The 21,432-nt window shown below is 40.3% G+C and overlaps 1 protein-coding gene across 1 annotated transcript in view; it reads right to left on the minus strand.

Moving 5' to 3' along the window:
* Positions 1-18,646, minus strand: part of LOC146719118 (protein kinase C-binding protein NELL1-like) — a 320,797-nt gene extending 302,151 nt beyond the window's left edge. Inside the window, exons 1-2 of the mRNA XM_085460591.1 lie at positions 18,396-18,646; positions 17,816-17,944 (exon numbers count right to left, since the gene is read on the minus strand). Coding sequence (XP_085316717.1) covers positions 17,816-17,944; positions 18,396-18,444 — 178 coding nt within the window. The 5' untranslated portion in view covers positions 18,445-18,646. The remainder of the gene's footprint in view (positions 1-17,815; positions 17,945-18,395) is intronic.
* Positions 18,647-21,432: the final 2,786 nt, after the last annotated feature.

Raw genomic sequence — 21,432 nt, forward strand, 5'->3', positions numbered from 1 at the left:
TATGTTACTCACGTATATAGATTTATGCATACAATATCAATGTCTCAGTTTTCATATAAGCATATTGAAAAGGTTTGGCAGTCACCTGTCAAACTATGTCTTCCACATCCATACTCCATAGCTTCAATGTTATAGAGATGAAAAGAGGCGAGAGTTGTAAGCATCCTATCTGAAAAGAATTTATAAGATAGAGCAGTGATGAAGAAGTTGTCTAAAGGCATTGAGAAACTTCATCTTCATCTTCAGTGAGGAAAATCATCCAGACTGTGCTGGCAAGGTGTTCACATGGCAACAGCGATAGGATCAGCATTCGCTCTGGCAAGTTAGGGGCCTCAGCTTGAGTTTAAAGGCTGTCAGTAACACTTTTTGCCTTGAAGCTGCCATGGTTGCATCTTGCAGTACGGTAAATTACCAGCAATGTGAAGCTGTAATGGTGTCAGTGTTGTCTTGGTAACCACCACATTGGTGTTGACAGCTAATCCATGACCAAATCATGGCAGATGAGCCCAGTGGATGCCATCTCCCAATATACTTTACTTCAGTACCATCACTAAAGATCACTTTCTTTATGTTTTGGTTGGATTTGGGAAACAGGTGCAGCAATGTATTAAAACATGTGCAAACATACATGGAAAAAAACTTGCATATAAGAAAAATTACATTAGCTTGTACAATTCTAACAAGCCAAAAATGAAGTATTTGGTGTTCCCTTAGTTTCTCACAGTCCAAATTTGTAATTTCTTCTCCAGGCTTCTTGAAAGACAGTCCAAATCTTTTCTTTAGATGTTGGCTGCCTTTTGTTCCAGTCTCTATGACGATGATCCTACACCTCTCAATAATATTTTTATTATTTTACTGCATTATTAGCGTGTTGTTACTTTTTTCAAATTTGGATTGATTATACTCCCAAAGGCATATTGTCATGTTTATTTCTTGTGTAAACTGGCATATCTGTCTCTTTTCTTCTTGTTTACCTAATTCCTAACGGCCATACTTTCTGCAACAATTCCTGGTGACACTTCAGCAAAAAGTAGATGGATCAACTTCAGTAACACTGGCAGCATTACAGCATCACTTAGTTTTGGTGTCACAAACAAACAAACAAACAAACGAACAAAACTCACAACAACATCAACAACAAAAATCTATTTCTTAAGAACATCTCTTTCAAATACTGTTCATCTGCTGTAGATATTTTTTAGGCCTGCCACTTCTTTTGTCCTGTAACTTGTCCAGTTCCCTGAGTTTTTTTAGGGGACAAACTGCACACGATAACAAGGTGCCCGTTATCATTGTCAGTGCATAAAATACTAATAAATTTGTCATGCCCCTAGGCATCTCATAGTGAAGCAAAAGGTACCCTTCCTTGAAATGCTCACGGCATTAAGACATGCTTAGAGCAGAGACTCCAGCCGTCCATTCCAACAGAAACACATCAAAGTATCACTGATAATTCAACAATAAAATAGCCTTAATAGCTTTGTGGCCATCACAGAGTGTTTTCCAAACCGATTCAGGATCTGAAAGTGAACAGATTTAACGCACACAATGCTTTGTTACGTTTATTATTTTCATTTCACACATAAAACACATTTATAGATTCATTCCGACCTGCTCTCATTCCCAACATGTAAAATACCAACGACTTGTGACAATTGTTGGTATTTTACACGGTGGGATGAGAACATGTTGATACCAAGATATGCGAAATAATGAAAGTTAAATAACGTAATTTTTTCCATTGACATTATTATTAAAATAATGGGGTGCCTATAGCTCAGGAGGTGGAGCAGGTCATCTACCAATCAGGTTTGATCCCTGGCTGCTCCAGTCACATGCCAAAATATCGTTTGGCAAGATACTGAACCATGAGTTCATCTCTGAACCATCCTGATTCATCGGAGTGTTAATATGTGTGAATGTTTGAGGGAAAACAAGCATAGAAAAAAGTTATTGTGTAAATATATGTGAATGGGTGAATGAGACTTGTAGTAAGCACTATTATTTTATTTTTTTAAATATTTAAAAAAAATTTCTATTCTTTAAATTTTAATGAACGTGTAACGGAAACAATTTTATTTGTTTCCAATAATTCCTCTGGTACCCCAGATGTTGACTTCACTGCTCTAACCCGCACCTGAAGAGTTTGGTTACTAATCTTGGGGTAAAAATCAACCTTGCACTTTGTTCTGATGACCATTTAAATGGGGTCTTGAAATCTTCATTCTATCACCTCAGATGTCTTTCAAAGGTTAAGCCTTATCTTGGGCTTGGAAACTGTCATCCATGCTTTTATTACCTCATGCTTGGATTACTGCAACTCCCTTTTAATAGGAGTTGGCCAGGGCACTCTGTCACACCTGTAACTGGTGCAAAATTCTGCGGCACGTTTATTAACTGGTAAAAGAACATTTGAGCATATTACTTCGGTTCTAGCCTCCTTACACTGGCTTCCAATTAAATTTAGGATCTATTTTAAAATCCTTTTACTGGTTTTTAAATCCTGTAATGGTCTGACGCCTGTATATTTGTCCAATCTGCTGAAGCCTGATGTCCCCCCTCGTTCACTCCGGTCAGCTGAGCAGTTGTTGCTCTCAGTTCCTAAATAGCGGCTGAAACTTAGAGAAGACCGAGCATTCTCAATTGTGACCCCAAAACTTTGGAATGTTCTTCTTCTTCACATTAGGCAATCTACTTCAGCGGTGGTCTTTAAATCCAGGTTAAAAACTCTTTATGATTCGCTTTCTTTTGACTGACACTGTTATTTTATTGTTATTTATTTACTGTATTTATTGTATTTATAGTTTTTATTGTACTTTTATATTTCAGCTGTATGGCACTTTAAAAACAACACATGGTCGACCAAAGTGCCATAAAAATAAATTATGGTATGGTATTAGTATTATTATATCCTTCTTCTTTGCTGCTTTTTGGGTTTGTGTGTGTTTAGGCGCTACCAAAAGGTCATTAGCTGTAATTAGCCATAGCACAACAAATTCTAGATCCAATCTGTGATGGGTTACAAAGCCACCAGAGTGAAAGTGAATGCAATTACAATGTGAGTGTGATACTATCAAAAGAAAGACAATGGCCCCAGGCACAACAAAGCAGGGCTAATTATATCAGGATTCTGATAGAGATTGGAAGGTGCTGAAGGCTCATTCTTACACCTTCCATGAACAGTTTGAGACAGCGATAAATAGACAGGGTTTAATTGTTCCATGCTGAGGTTACTCTGCTACTTTCCAGTCATGCAGCTGTGGAATTAAGCATGAGCGTGTTGTATCGTAGATGACATTTCCCTGTGTGTGATAATTAACCAGACTTTTAAGACCTTTTAAGGTATAAGATATGATAATGCAACATCAACAGTCAGTTTCATACTTGCATTGTTCATAAAAGAAAAATCTAAGGGCTCCATATAGACAAAGAAACGCTGTTGACTACTGTCTGAATCATAAAAATAGACTACATGATTCGTTAAAGGAGAAAACAATCCAGCCTCCTTCTGTGCAGTGAACTCTGTAGGGATGCTGCAGTGCGTGGTGGCATTACTAAAGAAGTAACTATCTACCATGTATGTGCATATATGTGTTAGTGTATACGGTGCACAAGAATAAGCTAGATGAGCCAGGCTGACAATTTCTGTGATTACGTCCTGCAGAGATTAGAACCAACTTTTGAGCGAAGACGATCTTTAAAAATGTTGATTTAAAAATCAACATTTCTGGAACATTACATATGCAAGCAGCATATGTATAGAGGATACAGTTATTCCAAAACTAACAGGGGCAGTATACTTATACAAGTGTTCTAGCCTATTGTTACATGGTAAAGAAGGACAAAAATGGTACCCTCAAGCACAGCAAAAACTGCACATGGAAGAGTGTGACTTGTAGAGTTATGGTGATCGTTCTGTCCACACTTACTGGTAAGAAAACCACTAAGATTTGGATAACAGCTGATTCACAAAATACAATATAAATTCAGTGTGGTCATGGTTTTTAGCCCAAGAGAGGAAATGTGTTCCTTTTAGTGAAGTACCTAAAAGACCACTGAGATATGTTCAATGAATTTAAGGTGAGATTCAATTCAACAACATCCACAGTATTATCGTTTTCATGTTATCATGAAAGACCTTGAAATTCGACCTTGAGACAGCTGGTATGTAAAATCTCCTGTTCCGTAGACTTAATTGTTTGCAATAGCTAATGTTAAATAAATGCTTAAGCTTATGTAATGTAATTAACATTACATAAGCTTAAAACTCATAGTAACATTAGTAAGCTACTCAGCAATGCTTCTTTTTTTTTTTTTTTTTTTTTTTTTTTTGGCCTGTCCCGTTTGGCTCTTTTGCCATCAGAATTGTTATCTAAAGGCAATGCTTCTAACATTTCAGTGATTTCATAAAAACATAACACTGACCCACACCCGTTTTCACACCTTGGCTCATGTGATTAGGTAGAGGATCATCAGAGGGTCCTTTTGTCCCTCTTTGGGGGGGATACTTCCACTGGGTTTAAATCTGGGACTCTCCACCAAACTCTACAGAACAGCATTACTATTAAGCTTCAATACCACAAAGTGACTTCAGAGTAATTTCTGATTATTGATCCTGATCCTAGAAGACAATGATGCTGTGGATTTCATGTGTGCCAGATAAGATCACGTTTCTCACATTAAATGAAAATGGCACATTTAAAGTAAATGGCACTTGTACCTAAAAATAGATCGACCTATACTGGTTTTAATTTTTTTTTTTTTTTTTTGGGGGGGGGGGGGGGGGGGGGGGGTGTCTGTCCCTTTAAAAGATATCGCACTCATGTACAATGAATTATTCAGATGGAATAATTCCATAGAGGTTCCTCTGAGGTGGCACCAGTGTCTCGCCTCCTCTAGCAGTAGGACAGCCAGGAAACTCATACATAAAAGATGAAAGGTTTGATAGCCTCCATTGGATTCAGCGGCTGGGATTGTGCACTGTAGACTTTAGAGTTGTAGCCTGCCTTAGCTGCTCGTAGCCTGTGAACTGCCCACAGCCTCTCGGGCCTGGCAGCACGGGGCTCCCTCTGTAATATGTATGCCATATGCAGCCCAGCTCTGCTCTGCAGTTAGAAGAGGGGGGGGGGAGGTATAAATAGCAACACCATGGATGCAGAAGAGAATGAGACCTCACTGAAATCTCCCAGTTTCTAGCCATCATGCTACAAACCTGCAGAATTAGTACAGAAAACAACCTGTGACAAAAATAGAACAGCATATTGTGCCTCTGGTGTGTTTGTATTTATCAAGATTTGTAAAATGTTTCATCACCTATTTCTCCTCCTTATACCACCTACTGTCTAATTTCAGTACAGGATCTGTAATTATGAGCGAAATCTGGCTCTTTAATTTGCCATTTTTCCTTTTCTGTTTTGTTATATACAGCTTAGTCTTCTATCCGCCATGAGAGAACAGACAGATCCGTTCGAGTGGAGCCAAGCCTTCTGCCTGCCCAATTGCCTGACACAAGCATGATAACATTTCACCAGAGCACATCAAAGATTGGCATATTTTCACTTTCTAAAACAGGAGTAACATGCACAGTGCTGATATGCTCAGAAGAAAGGAAACCTGCAGGGTGGGATGTGAATGTCTTGTTAACCTTCCACCCTCTACAGTTACCTGAGGGTAAACCTGCAATAGTTAAAAAAAAAAAAAAAAAAAAATGTAAAGAACAAACATCTTAGGTTCAAGGCATTTCTGTTTTTGTTGTGGTTCAACAAGCTATCTGTAAAGAGACAGATAAAACTGGCCATCAGTTCAATCACGAACTCGGTTACTTACGCAGAGTTGATGGATTTAGTCACTGTTGATACTAAATGAGCCATCGGGTGATCACATTAAATTATTTACAGACACCCATCACCAGAAGTTATGACAGCAGTTGAAGCACTGCTTAATATATTAAAAGACAATTGGTAGTTAAATGAGGCTCTGCAGGAGAATTAGTAGCACAGAAAATGCAAAGAATTAGCAGGAACTATAAGATAAGATAAGATAAGATAAGATAAGATAACCTTTATTAGTCCCACACGTGGGAAATTTGTTTTGTCACAGCAGGAAGTGGACAGTGCAAAAGTTATGACGCAAAAATTAGAATACAATAAGAATAAATACAGTACACAGCTGTACAGAATAGAATAAAATAATATACTATATACAGTAGAATAAAATAGAATAAAAATATACAATAAGATAAAAATAGAATACGAATGCTATATACAACTGAGTAAAAATACAACGATGCCAGAAAAGATTATTGCACTTAGTGTTATTGCACATGTGTGGATGTGTGTGTTTGTTCAGTTAAAGTCTTTGTTGTGGAGTCTGACAGCAGTGGGGAGGAAAGACCTGCGAAATCTCTCCGTCCCACACCGTGGGTGCCGCAGTCTCCCACTGAAGGAGCTGCTCAGTGCTGTCACAGTCTGCTGCATGGGGTGGGAGACGTTGTCCAACAGGGATGACAGCTTAGCCGCCGTTCTCCTGTCACTCACCACCTCCACTGGGTCCAGAGGGCATCCTACAACAGAGCTGGCCCTTCGGATCACTCTGTTCAGTCTCTTCCTGTCCCCAGCAGAGATGCTGCCGCCCCAGCAGACCACACCATAAAAGATAGCAGAAGCCACCACAGAGTCATAGAAGGTCTTCAGGAGTGGGCCCTCCACTCCAAACGACCTGAGTCTCCGCAGCAGGTACAGCCTGCTCTGCCCTTTCCTGTAGAGGGCGTCTGAGTTATGAGTCCAGTCCAGTCTGTTGTTCAGATGAACATCAAGGTACCTGTAGCTGTCCACAGCCTCAATGTCCATACCCTGGATGTTCAGTGGTTGCAGTGGAGAATGCTTGTGCCTGCGGAAGTCTACCACCAGCTCCTTGGTTTTACTGGCATTGATCTGGAGGTAGTTCAGCTGGCACCAGTCCACAAAGTCTTGAGTCAGTCCTCTGTACTCCTTGTCGTCCCCATCAGTGATGAGGCCGACTATTGCAGAGTCATCAGAGAACTTCTGCAGGAAGCACTGGGTGGAATTGTGGGAGAAGTCTGCAGTGTAGATGGTGAAGAGGAACGGAGCCAGAACCGTTCCCTGTGGGGCCCCCGTACTGCAGACGACCCTGTCCGACACACAGCCCTGAGTCCTCACATACTGTGGTCGGTCGGTGAGGTAGTCCAAAATCCAGGTAGTGAGGTGATGGTCCACTCCAGAGTTCTCCAGCTTGTCCTTCAGAACCGAGGGAAGAATAGTGTTGAAGGCACTGGAGAAATCAAAGAACATGATTCTCACAGTGCTTCCAGCGGTCTCCAGGTGAGCGAGGGAACGATGTAGGAGGTGAATGACGGCATCATCCGCTCCAATGCCAGGCTGGTAGGCAAACTGAAGTGGGTCCAGTGATGAGCTTGTTAGGCGCCGAAGCTGAGCCAGGACCAACCGCTCCAGGGTCTTCATCAGGTGGGATGTCAGAGCCACCGGCCACAGGCAGCCTCTGTGCTTATTATTTGGCTCTCTTGAAGGTCAACCCCAATCATTTTTAGGGACTAAAATTAATTCTACTCTGGGTTGTTTAAGAAAAACAAAAGATACTCTGATACTAAATCGATACTAAAATTATTATTGGATTAGCTACTCATTTGCAACAGTATCGAGACCAACAGCTTTGTCTTCGCCTCCTCACTGCATAAGTGATGGAGTGCACGGCCCCACGATGCCTCATAAATGCAGGCAGACCAGCGCAATCCCTCCTTCTCTAGCAGCTAAAGTAGCTGATGTTCACAACACTGGACAACATTTTATTAGGAATTTCAAGAGGTCAGTAGTTCTTCAATAATATCGACATATTAAACACTTCTAAATTTTAATCTGGCTAGTACACACATTAACATTAGCTGTATAATTGTTAGCAAATACTTGATAGGCCAGTTAGCCGTCTGGTATCATTAGCTAGCGGCTATGATAAAACGATAGGCTAGGTAGCAAATGTTATCAGTCCAGCACCTCTGTAACATTAGACAGTAGTAACCTAAGATGATACAAATTCTTTGTGTCTAATATATGTGTTAAGTTTCTTGAGAAGTCCCAGATTGAAGCTGACAAATATTATGCAAGTTACAAGAGACAATGGCAGCCTAGCCAAATAACTCTGTTTGGTTACCAATAAAATAAGTTATGTTAAAAATAAAGCTAAAATATATTATTCGGGGGGTTTAAGCTTGCTAAGTACCGAATATAATCTTAAAATATGTATCCCCTACAGTTACTAGATGTTTTAAAAGTTATTATATACAAAAAGGTTCTTATTTTTTTGTCATTCCCCTTTCATGTTGAAATTTTAGTATCATGACAATCCTACTCTACTCAAACACTTTGTATTCTATGATCAAGCAGAAGTCACCTACACATCATTAAATGGCACCAGTTAGTTTTTGTTTATTCTTATAAGTGATACAAGTGTACTCCCAGGCTCTGAATACTGATGATCTCACAGCTTTTACTTCATTTAAACCCAATATATAAAGACATTTGTGCTCCAATAGTTCTCATGGAGTAAAGTTGGTCTTGTTTCTGTACTACCACACATCTTTCTAATAACAAAATCCTAGTTGAAGCTGTGGATTCCAGTAGTATTTCTCTGCAAAGTAAATTTTCTTTCTTAAAAGGTTTCTCTTAATGTTAGCCTGAATGTAGAAACCCGGATAATTTAGGAGTATTATGTTATGTCTAGCTTTCATAATAACTTCCAACTGTGGTTCAAATAAGCCGCTCTAATTCCGGTTCCTCTTTCTTTTTGTTTGACGCTTGAAATTTCATCCCGACTTAACTGCAGTGAGTCTGGAGAGGAGCTGTTCACTCTACTATGGTGCTGATTACCATTTTACACATAGCTGCTCATTTTCTTTGACTTCCATGGCTGAAGCACAATACGCAGTGCCAACCGAGGATTATGTCTGTGACACTAGTTCTTAAAGCATGATGGAAACATTGCTATGTTTAATGTTAACGAAAGACTGTAGTTATGCAAAATAAACTATCCTAAGATGTGGTTACTCTTGCCTCTAGTTCTTCCTTCTTTCCTCTATGGGTGAACGTCTACCTCTCTCTCGCTTTCAATTTTCTTCACCAGTTCTAGTTTAACAAGATGAGAAATGATACACATTCACGTTTCAGACCTCACTATATAGAACCAATTATATGACTGCCCGGTCAGTCCCTTGATGCTCTTTAAATATACCTGAAATTCTGTCATTTTGTCTTCTGTTACACAATCTACCAACCCCCCATCACCATGATCTCCAGGGTGTCTAAGGATGTTCGAATTTTCATGAACCACCTGCTGACTTTACTCGGGGGATCCTGGCTTCCTATCTTCACGTGGATATATGAGGAAAGAATATACATGAAGAAAAAAGCATGTAGCTCTAGTAACTCTGGCTAACCTTAAATATTTTCATGTAATTCCAGTTGGTGTCTTCTTTTTATTGAACTACATTCACTGCAGATTCATAAATATGTTTTAGCATAGCAAAAACAAAATCTGTTTTTGTTAATCTTTTTTCTTAAATCAAAAACTCAACTAGTGCTTAATTGAAAGGACTGAAATACAGACACAAGTTGAGTAACAACATCTTGCTTCCCAATGTTATTAGCAACCTCAGCTGTATGAATTTTCATACAGCTTACCAGTTTGTAGTAAAGGTAGCAACTGTTTTCTGTCTTTCTAGATAGTTTAAATAGTTTAACATTTAGTCAGTCAGACCTATACCACATCCAAACAAGGAATACATGAGCAGTTTTACACACAGCATCTGATGGGGTGTCAGATCAGAGTTGTAACTTTCTTCTTTCTAATTATTGTGAGATGCCATTAAAGAAAGCGTACACTACTAGAGATGATTAGGAAGCCTTCTAATCCACGGGTTCGGAGAAACTATCATTGTATTCCACAGGAATTGTTATGCCCTGCCTTAAGGCAGGCATAAAAACTACAGGGAATCACTTTCCCAACTGCACTCAGAGAGCATTATTATTAAAATTCTGACCACTGTAATCTAGAGTGAAGCACATAAGTCTATGTTTTTCTTTTAGCAAAGCTAGACGGAGTCATACCCGAACCAGAGTTGTCAGAGGCAGTGTTAATTTTGAACGCAGCTTTAGAGTTGACTGAGTTTTAGTCATCAGACATGAAGTGTTCATGTGTCTGCTCTTCTTTTCCTCCCAAAATGTTTTTGTCACGTTTTCATGAGAAGCAGGGAGCATGGTAGCTCTGCTATCCCCCTTTATTTAACCCTTGTATGGTGTTCAGGTCTGTGAGACCCGTTTTCAGTTTTTTTCAAAAGAAAAATTAAACAATTAATTATTTTTTCAACCTGAAATTCATTGGCTTTGGCTTATTTTCTGTGAAGAACATAAATCCGAACTAATTTTCAATGACCTCATACTGTACCTCCCCCCACGCATTTACATTACATACAAGGTGTTCGGGTCCACTGGACCCAGGTCTAATAAAAGTGTTGAAAGTGTAGGTCCTGTGTTCCCACACTCTGTCTTCCTCCTTTCTGGTGCTGCTGATGGTGTTTTCTTCCCCTCCTGCTCGCGCACAAAGTTGCAACATTGTTGAAAATTCAACTATCAACACCGTCTGCTCTGACATTCCCACACATTTTACCCTCTTTCTTGAGGGATCCAAATTTTATTTTCTCATACCCTGTCCCACCTGCCAATTAGGGGCATAATACTATAAATAAGACTTTGCCGGTGTGGTTCTTTATCACAACTGATCAAGATGACAAAAGATTATCTGCTGCGAGGGCCATCCAATTGATTTTGGAAGAGAGAGGGGCTTCGGATGATGATGTTGACAAAGAGGTTTCAGAATATTTCGCATTTCTGAAAATTCAGAGTCTGACAGTGACTTTGAAGAAGAGGATGAGGTTGAGCACCATTTAGTAACAAAACAAAGACGAGTACCCCATCTGCAGCCAGCTCCAGGACCAGAACAAGCTCACCAGACAGCAAGTGAAGAAATATGGATGTCAATAACTGGTGAAATTGGATGGTCTTCTTGCCCAAGAAATGAGCCACCCTGCAGAGCTGCTACTGTGATAAGCCAGGGCCAACACGGCTGACAGTTACTCATGTGCAGGACATCAAGTCTTCATTTGAGCTTTTCATCCCAGATTCCATCCAGAAAATTATTCTGGATTGCAGTAATCTAGAAGGAAGGTGTGTTTTTGGAGAGATGTGGAAGGAGACCAAATTCATCTAAGAACCCCAAAGGCCTACTTTGGGGTTCTTATCCTTGCAGGAGTTTTCAGGTCCAAAGGGGAATCCACAGAATCCCTGTGGGATGCAGAAACCAGCAAGAACCTTTCCGTGCATCAATGTCTCTGGAAAATTTCCACAAAATTTCCAGGATTATCTGTTTTGATAACGGAGACGACAGACCAGCTCGACGGCAGAGAGACAAGCTAGCTGCCATCAGGACAGTGTGGGATAAGTGTGTGCACCACCTCCCCCTGTTTTACAACCCTGGGCCTAATGTCACCACCATTGATGAGCAGCTGATCCCATTTAGTTGTGAAACATATTGCTTCACGTGTAAATGTGTTGTGTCTTTCCACTCACTCCACTTGATTATAACTGATTAATTTTTTTTATAACATTTTATGAAAAAAACAAAACAAAACAAAAAAAAAACGAGAAGCACATTAATTCATAAATGTGATCTAACAAAGGTAAAGGGAAAAAATTAACCATGTTTGCTGTTCATATGGCTTGTAATTGAGATGAAATAAACATCTGTTGAGTAATTTAACATAAAATTGTTTGATAGTGTTAATTTGGAAAGCCAAAACTCTAGCGGGTCCACCAGACCCATGAACACTGGCTGAGTAACAAAAATATGAACACCACACAAGGGTTAATTTCCTTTTCCAGCAGGTATTAGCACCTGTCCACTGCGTCAAAACTAATACCAAATGATTTAATGATAATGTTATTAATGTGCAGGACTGGCAGGCCAACTCGTCTGACCTGAACTCCACAGAGACTCTAAGGTTTCAGGCCAGGTGACCTATGCCTGCTGTGCCTTTGTATTTCTAGATTTTCTTGTTTTGACTTAATTTGTCTGTTTTTTTTTTCCCTTTCTTTTTTCCTTTTTTTGCTTGTCTATTTTTCAAATTTACTCTCACATCATTTGCAATAAATTTTGCATGTACAGAAGCCAAAGAAGCTTTGAACTAATTTGTAAAATTAGAGCCCTTGGAGAGATGGTTACATGGTTTTAGGCTTCAGCTGTCTTTACTAAGACAAAAAAGAAAAAACATTCATATTCGCTAACCTTAAAGTATAAGCAAATAGGTTAAATCATGTCTATTGTAAACCCAGTCTCATTCAAGATATAAAGCAGTCAGCAGTTTGAGGATTTATGGCGATATGTATGTAATATTCTTAAAAAACTCCACTTCATTTGATGGTCCTGCAGTTTGACCTCCCTTTATTTGGTCTCCTTGTAACTACATTAGTTGAACAAAATATATGAATTAAATGAGAAGTTGTGATTAATAGAATTAGCTGAGGCTGATTCACATTAACCTTGATACCTTTCTGTGCTGGTATTGAAATTCAAACCTGTCCCACCGTGCCCTCCCGGTTGTTTGAGAGGGCACAGTGGAGACACAGAAGTTTGTTACTATTGGTGCTCTTAATAAAATACTGTTACTTACATATTTATACACCTATCTTGGATTCATAAAGTTTTCCTTCCAAAAAGCAGTGTTCCAGAACAGTGCAACAGAAGCAGCAGGTGCAGCTTCTTGCAAAGTGATCTAGTAAAGAAGCTGGACGTTTAACTTTTTTTTTTTTTTCACTTCACAATTTCGTATTCGTTGAATCAGTGCAAAAACTGATAAGTGACAAATAAGTCTTGATGAAACAGCAACTTGTGATTTATAAACTTTATTTGTTGTACAGATCAAACACAAGAGGTGGAGGACATTAATGGGAGCAGATGAGTCAATGAGTCCATATGAGCGATGTGACAATAAACCAACTAAATGCATTTGTTGACTTATTTTTCCCACAACCTGCTCATCATGATCCTCTGCATTACTAAAAGGCTTCTTATATTTTCTGGGGTAGAAAAAAAAGCAATTTTCTATGATTTGTTTGCAAACGACACCAGGCTCAGACTAGAGGAGTTTTGGCCCAACTTCTTCTCAATTGTCCCACCTCCACTCTGCACCAAAACTCTGACTGAATGAAAGCTCAAGAAAGCAGACTGAAGGGTGGAGCTGCAGCTGATGTTTTTAACTGCAGAATTTTTCCTGCAACTAAAATTCAATGTAGCATGTTTTACCAGTTATTTACAGAGATAAAAACAAGCAGTAATTCAAATAATAAAATGGTAATCCAAGTGAAATAAGCATAAGCCACAGATTTTTAAAGAAAGTATCGAACAGTGCCGAGGTGCTGCAGTGTCAATTTCTATTATAGAAAAGACTGTGGGGAAAAAATGTTTTGAATCGACAGAAAGGTCGATTAAACGTTAATTACAAGCCGTCTATGGTCCCAACTATTGGACTGTAGATTTGCTATAAGTTAAAGATAATTGGCTTAAAGGGTTGAAAAAAGGCGTGTCGATAGATCTCAGGTATATTGGAATCAAAGCTTAATTCGTTGTTACCATTTAACTATTTAACATTAATGATTCTAAGCAGAGCAGTCAACGAAGAAACACGGGTTTAAAATGACAAGAGATATTCAGTCAATGCCAAGTTCACCGCAAGATATAAAGCAGAATGTTAAACGTGTAACCAGGAGATATTGTAATATTGCACGAAAGTGTATTTCTCTTTAACTTAGCTCCCTAAGACCCAAACTCTTTCATAGCATGCATTTTTAATTTCTCTTTGCTATTTGGGCTGATTGGGACCTGATGAATGTAATGATTTTGGTTTCAAAAATGGGATCCACATATGAGGACATTCGTTTTAAATTTTGATAGAACAGTGGCAATATAATGTTCCCGTAAGTGGATATCAGGCCCTTGTAGAACAAAATTTAGTATTTTGGTCTAGACAATCCAAAATGTGATGTCCACATATGTGGACGCTAGGTCCTAGGAGGTTAAACAATTAAATAAGGATTTTCTCGTTCTAAGAATACTGCATAAAAAAAACCCAAAAAAACCAAAAAACAATTCAACTGAATGCAAAATATAAAAGACAATAGGTTCTAATTTCTAATTACTTGAAAGTGTATAAAATACAAATTTGGTTCTGATTCATGCAATTAAATAAGCACACGCTCAACCAAAATTAAAATTATGCATGGCAAATTCCCTCCATCGTGTGACTAAAAGACATGTTTCTGGCCCTGTGAAGATACCAAAGAAAACGGCTGGGTGGATAAAAAAATTTAAATAATATTTGCTTCAGAGCCTTGTTATTACAAGGTAAAAAAATAAATGCTTTGGATAACAGTGATGATGTATCCGCTTGTATTTAGGGGTTTGATTTAACTTTAACTTAAACGATATGGTTTCCATAACTCCTTAGCCACACTGACCTAGTGACTAGCTGCCAGTCTTGATAGACCAAAATATCCATTCCCTGAACAACTGGTGAGTGGTTGCTAGAAGCTGGGCAAAACAGGTCGCAACTGCGCCAAAAACCTCCTGCTAATTGCTTTGTTCCTATCAGACTGCATCCAGACAATCAGGCACCGACTGGTCTCTAGGCCTGGGCAATATAGGCTTAGCAACTGATATCACAGCAATTGCCACCACCACTCAACAACTAACCCTCATGTTTTCCTCACAACCGGTGGTTCCCAGGCAGTTACAAACCAGTCTCTAGGCCTGTATAACTGGGACTTAAAAAGATAACTTACCCCAATAGTGACCAAAAGACACGCTGTCCAGAGAGCATAAACAACTACTGCATCCAGTCCAGTTCAGCCCAAAAAGAGATCAACACTGCACCAGCCTGATGTGGCACCAATTAATGAGCAATCACATTTGATAGTACTATAAGAATATAAATGCCTTTTCCCTTACAATTCACAGCTCACAAAAAACTCTTCTTCATCTAGCAGTAATGATGCACTCATGATCAAAGCTGCCTATAAAGTATGGTTGGCTCCACATGAAATATTGAAAAATCAACAGCAATACACCTCGAACCGACCTATTTAGGCCAGACATTATTTGGATATGGCCTAATTTGAGTCTAGAGACAGACTCATGAAGACTAGGCTTTAGTTTTGAACAGCTATACTTATGCAGGTTTAAACTAAATGCTTTGAGCTGAGCTTCAGAAAAATATCAGGGTCTGTTCACTGGGAAGTAAGAATGTCTTGTAACGTACTCAACTCTCACTCAGGTGTTTTACAGAACATTCATACTGTATTTTCAAGCTCTGAGTGCACTTCTATCAGACTCACAGGGATGGTCTTATGCGATGAGATATTTCAGTCTAGACAAAAGTGACAAACCAACAGAGGCAAACTATACCCACGGGGAATACAAGAATACAAACTAATAATCACCATTACTTTAAATGTAAACCAACACTGGGACAGAGGGGGGTCTGAGTAATGAGGCTGACAATCTGGGTTCCAATGTAGGATGAGAAACTAGGTCAACACTTGTCTGGGCAAACTAACTTTTTTCAATACATCACAGACGTTCCAGCAATGTTAACAGTCCTGTTCATAAAAGGTGCAAAATTTTACAAAGAAAATGCAGAGATCTTAGAAATTAGTTGAGTTTTGTTCCCTGCTCTCAGCGCACAGTGGAGAGCATTATTAGCATTGGTGTTTCTTTTCATCACAGCATCAAGTCTCAAATTCAACTAAGAACCTTTTAGCAGTGGCTGCACCTGCTTGCCTCTCAGAAACTGGATTTCAGTGTGTGGTGGTATGTTAATATTATAATAACAGAGAAGTGATATTGAAACCTATTTTCTCATGAAAACCATCTGTTTTGTTTTTTGATTTTAAATCAACTGCCAACTGAAAGATGCTGAGACTGGTACCAGCCAAAGACACTCCCCTCAGCATTATCCACATTAACTGGAACGCCGCTTTGCCCCAGTTTTCCAGCCATTTACCCAACATTTCAATTTCACGTTAGTCTACAACTTATGCAATCTAACAAATGAAATAGATTCAGACCAGAGCACAATATGATTGCTCAAAATGTAAATAGGTCATTTCGAATAATCTCTGACCCAATCAGCTACAGTGGCTCAAGAATCAACTTTTTTTTTTACATTTTTATTTCACAAGAGACCCAGTAATTGCTACATCTTTGGCTGAAGCCATCTGGGTTACAGGGCCATGAAAGTAGTGGGAGTTTAGGCAAAGTGTTAAATAGGTCTCAACACAAGCATCCTCTCCAGCAGTCACAGGTCCAGTTTTCCCCATTGGATTGACCTCCTATTTTCCTATCTGGCTTCTGCACCTCGACCCTGGAAGCCTAGAAACTGTGGGGAGAACAGCTTGGAGTAGGATTGTGGTGTAGGCCTGTGTGGGTCGTGTAAAAAGTAAGGTTCCCATATGCCCGCCAGCCCTGAATCTTGGATAGCTTCAACTTGAAAGACTTGGCCAAGCTGCTCTGCACTCATTCATACAGGGCCAGTTGCTCATCCAGCCAAACCCTCTAGAAAATAAAACTACTTGCGCACACACACAGATACACACAAAACACTGCCACTCTGCTTTATATGAGTATCAACACCCAGAGCTACCAAATTTGAATTCAAGCTGCTGGTGTTTGTGCCCATATCTTTAAATTTGAATAGTAATGCAAGAAAAAAAAACCTTACTAGTTTACTTCCAACAACACACACACACACACACACACACACACACACACACACAAGACTTGAAGCCTTTTTGAATATCGGGAAAGTAAAACATGAACAAAGACTGAATTCCACTCTATAGCTGTTAACTTTTCTTGCAGAAGAGGGAATCAAAGCACACAAACACATATAGAGCAACTCATCACCTAAAAAAAAAACAAAAAACCCTCCTATAACTTTCTTAGTAATCTTGACTCTCTTTCTCTCTTCTATCAGTGCTGTGCATCCAACACGGGTGCATCACACTCTCTCCTCTGTCCCACAACTCTAACAATTCCGCCTCTGCAAAGCTGACGGCGCTACAGGAAGACGGTACGAGTTGTGCCAAACAGTCTTTATTTTTTTGTAGTGCAGAGAAGCAAGCCAGCAAAGCATAGGAAAGCAATTTGGTGACACCGGTAAGCCCTCTCAAACCACAACAAAGCTCAAATTTAATTTAAACTGGTTGATCATTTTTAAACTACTGCCAATTGAGTTTGACATTTTTCTCCTTTTAGGCTTTAAACGCTGTAGTCATGCTGTGCGTCCTTCAGGATCCTCACAGTGAAAGCAGCCTGGTTTCCATTAACCACCAGTTGTTGGCATTAGGCAGTAGATATCACTGGGAGCATTCAAAGTGCTAGAGATGTCTAACAGACTAAGCGCATCAGCGTGCCTGAAAGAGTCTGAGCATCTGCTGCATGGGACAAAATGAGAGTGGAGTAATTATGAGAGAGGCTCCCCGGAGCGTTCTCTCTCAGCATCCCCGCTAATCCGGTGACACCAAAAGGTGTGGCGCCGTGTGGCTTTCCTCACACTTACTAATAAACAAAGAGCGTGCGCGAGTGAGTGCGCGTAATCATAAAGAGAGAAGACAAAGCCATTTCTTGAACTTGAGCAGCGCGACTGATGGAGAAAACGTCAGAGTGCGTGCATTACCTCGGAAAAGGAAGGCTTTGCTGCTGTTGTGAAGACCCGCCACTTGGGTAATTCCATAGGTGGCATTTGCCAGGTCAAGTTCATTGATGATATCAAGCTGGTAGTCTTGATCTGAACCGAAAGCCAAAGCTGTGGAAGAGAATTTGGAGGTGAGAGGACAATCTGCTGACAGAAGTGAAGCTGACAGTGTTTTAACAACAATGTTGATTCACTTTAAACACAGACCCGGTCACTGTTTTCTGCATTTATCCACTTAAAATGGCTGGTTGTAGAAAAAGTCACGCAGTTTTTATTTTTCACGAAAGATGCTGCTAAGGCTGCCCACTAAAAGAAAGGGGGAGAGTGCTGTATGTGTCCACGACCATCACCTGTCTTCTAACTCTGCAAACTGTAGGTGATTGAAAATAAAAATAACTGAAATAATACTGAAAAATTAAAGGCACTGCCACAATTCTGGAATCCTTGCACTCAATGTGCAAACTGGGAAGCGTAAAGAAAAAGAAATTATATATATTTAAAGAAAAAAAAAGCTTCTGCTACAATAAGATGCTACAAGAGTGAACACGGGCTTTGTGCTTACCTGGTGTGGTAAAAAAGAAAAGGGATAACAGAGCCACGTAAATATCCATTTGTGTTGGAGTTGCGATGTACAGAGTCCGTGAGTGTGACGCGCCTCCGTGTTCCCACACTAACCCGCTCCGGTCCGTCTGGTGCTCTGCGCCGCTCTCACCTCGCCTGGATGTGGAGGAACGGAGGAATGGTCCACAATCCGTGAGCAGGGGTTCTCTAATTACAACACCGGGAGAGTTAATGGGCTTTAAACGTATCCAGTCAGTTGGTGGACGGCATTAAAAGTGACCCACATCCGCGTTCATGTGTGACTCCTATTAAACTGAGCAGCCGATATGAAATTCGAGGATATTCTCATCACTCGAACTGCGAAGTTCCCCTCCGCTCAGACAACAGAAACTTCCAGTTTTTTGGAGGTGAGAAAGAGGTTTTCAAACGGAACTTTGTGAGTGGAGGACATCGGTAATGTCTGTAGAAGGCTGCTGTTATTTGTCACAACAGAGAAAATATTTTTTACAGCCTCAAGCGGCAATTTGACACAGCAGTTCACAAAGTGGAGCCCATTATATTAGCCACATGAACATACCGTAGCTCAGGGAGTCTTCTCTAAATGAGAAGTTTGTATAACAAGAATTTGCGTCACAACTCTCCGAACTCATCCCTGCTGCTCCAGTGCTCTTTCCTCTGGGGCCTGTCCTTATTAAGGTCCATTCCCCTGCCTGCCTTCACTTTGTCTACATTGTCAGGTTGTCTGGGTTACCTGCGTCAACTCAAACTAGGGAGGGCAAGAACAGAGGTATCTGCTCAGAGACTGCAGCAGCATGCATCGCCTGCTCCAACAGTGCTTGCCTTTTCCACACCGGGGACGGTGCTTTGGGATGCAGGTCACTCCTCCACCTATTCAAATTAGACTGTAAACAACACTGCCTATCCACTGATCCAGAACCCGAAAAAATTGAAGGGTAAAACAACATGTAATTTGAAATTACAGGTTGCAGAGCAGCCAGCAGAAAGGGGAGGGAAAGAGAATTTAAATTGTTTTTAGACAGGCGGTGGTGTTTACAGGCTACAAAATTCCTGCCTCTCAGAATATTAAGTGTAGGGAAAAGAAAGCCAATTAAAATGCACAGTGTTGTCCACTTCATTTATTTATCCGTCTGTTGTTTCTTTATAAATATCAGGATCATGTGTGGAATTATCTACTGAAGCACAGCAAATTTATGCAGGGGTTCCTATTCCCACCCACAGGCAACCGAGGACAATCTAGAAAAAGAATGTGTCTGTGTGAGATTACAGATTTTTGTTAATTCACTTACATTTCTTTTTCACGTGAAATGCCTCTGTTGATTGCCAATAGTTAACCACATAGTGAGCTCAGAGGTGCTAGTAGGCAGATTGTATTACCTGTGGACAAAGTCAGGTCGGTTGATTCTCCCTGTACGCAGTTACTCTTTGTATCTACTGTAGCTTGATAGTTACACTGGCAGTCTGTTTATCTAAATATAGAAGTCTATGCTCCCTATAGGTTATGACATATAGTTCTATTTTAACAATTAAACTCTCATGTGAAATAAGGTTAAGGATAAGCTTTATCTGTCAGTTGCAGTTGCCTGCAGCTGAAATGACAGACCTAGTCGACCATACAGGCAATACATACAGTATACAAACTTACATTGGGGAGACAGGCAGCAAAAACAGGGATAGATAGTGAAATATGTAACATATAGGGGCAAAGTCAGGAGAAGAAAAAGGGTTTCTCCCCATGATGACTTCCAACAAGTGATTCATCATGAGGAGAAAACACAAAAAACTCCATACCACATAAAGAAGCACAGATATCATCACACTATATGCCATGAAACACACAAGCAACGTAAGGGCGAGGGTACGCCGATGTACACAGTGGTCACCGTATACATACACCTGTGTCACGAAATTGGGCAGAATTACTCAAATGAGCATACTAAGTTATGTTTAATGTTGGAAAATAATCACTTTTAACCCAAATCACAAATGTTTCCTAATTGCAACTAATTACCAAATTAAAAAAAAAAAAAAAAAAAAAAAAAAAAAAGTGCCAGATAATCTTAGACTCAATTCAGTTTGATTTATATAGCACCGAAGCACACCAAAAGTCACCTCAAGACACTGTCACGGGGCCGAGTGGCCTGTACTGAACAGGACTCAGGTGCAGAAACCCAGAGCAGAGACAGCAGATGATGTAACAATTTATTAGGTTTAAGTGCAAAAAAGCAAAGACACAAAAAAACAAAACAAAAAAAAAACAATAAGACGTGGAGTTTGACGAGGCGTGGCCTGGGGAACGTGGCTAGGGCGAGGGAATGAGGCCTGAGATGCGGAGTGGAGCTAAGCAGGGAACAGTCACACTGAAGAGAGAAGATAGAGGAGTTAGGGAGGTAGTGGAGGCAGCTCTGAAGTGGCCAGTTGTAAGAGTAGCAATTCTTACTTGCAGTAGGGGACATAGAGTGTTGAGAGGGGGGTGATGAGAATCCAGGGGAGGCTGAGTGGTGTGGAAAGGCTGGCCTGAGATCCGGGGCTTCAGATGGAGTGTGATGGCAGGAGGGCAGGCAGGTGAGGCACAGAGAGATTTTCAGAATGATTGCTTGGTATCCTGAGTCCAGAGGTGGAGCGTGAGCCAAGGTGAATACAGCAACTGCAGCACAAGTTAACAAGATAGATCACAGCAAGAACTTGAAGTATAAGGGCTGTTACCAACATGTGTTGATGACGAACTGGCAGTGAGTGAACATCAACGTGTGGTTTAAATCCCTCTGGCTTGATTGCCTGCAATAGGCTCCAGGTGTGCAGGAGCTGGAGTTGGCCCTGCCCAGGGGCGGATCCCAGGTCAGTTCAGGAGCCTTATGGAAATTCCAGCCACCCACCGCAGACCATGACAGACACTCCATATTGTAAGGTAAAGATCGTCATAAATGCCAACAATCAGACACCCTCTATAAGCAAACACTTGGTGACAGTGGAAAGGGTAAAGGAAGAAACCTCTGGCAGAACCAGGCTCAGGGCGGCCA

Source organism: Copadichromis virginalis, linkage group LG1 (genome assembly GCF_057382275.1).
Source record: "Copadichromis virginalis isolate Kocher_CV1m ecotype Utaka linkage group LG1, C_Virginalis_male_GT1.1, whole genome shotgun sequence".
Taxonomy (NCBI): Eukaryota; Metazoa; Chordata; class Actinopteri; order Cichliformes; family Cichlidae; genus Copadichromis; species Copadichromis virginalis.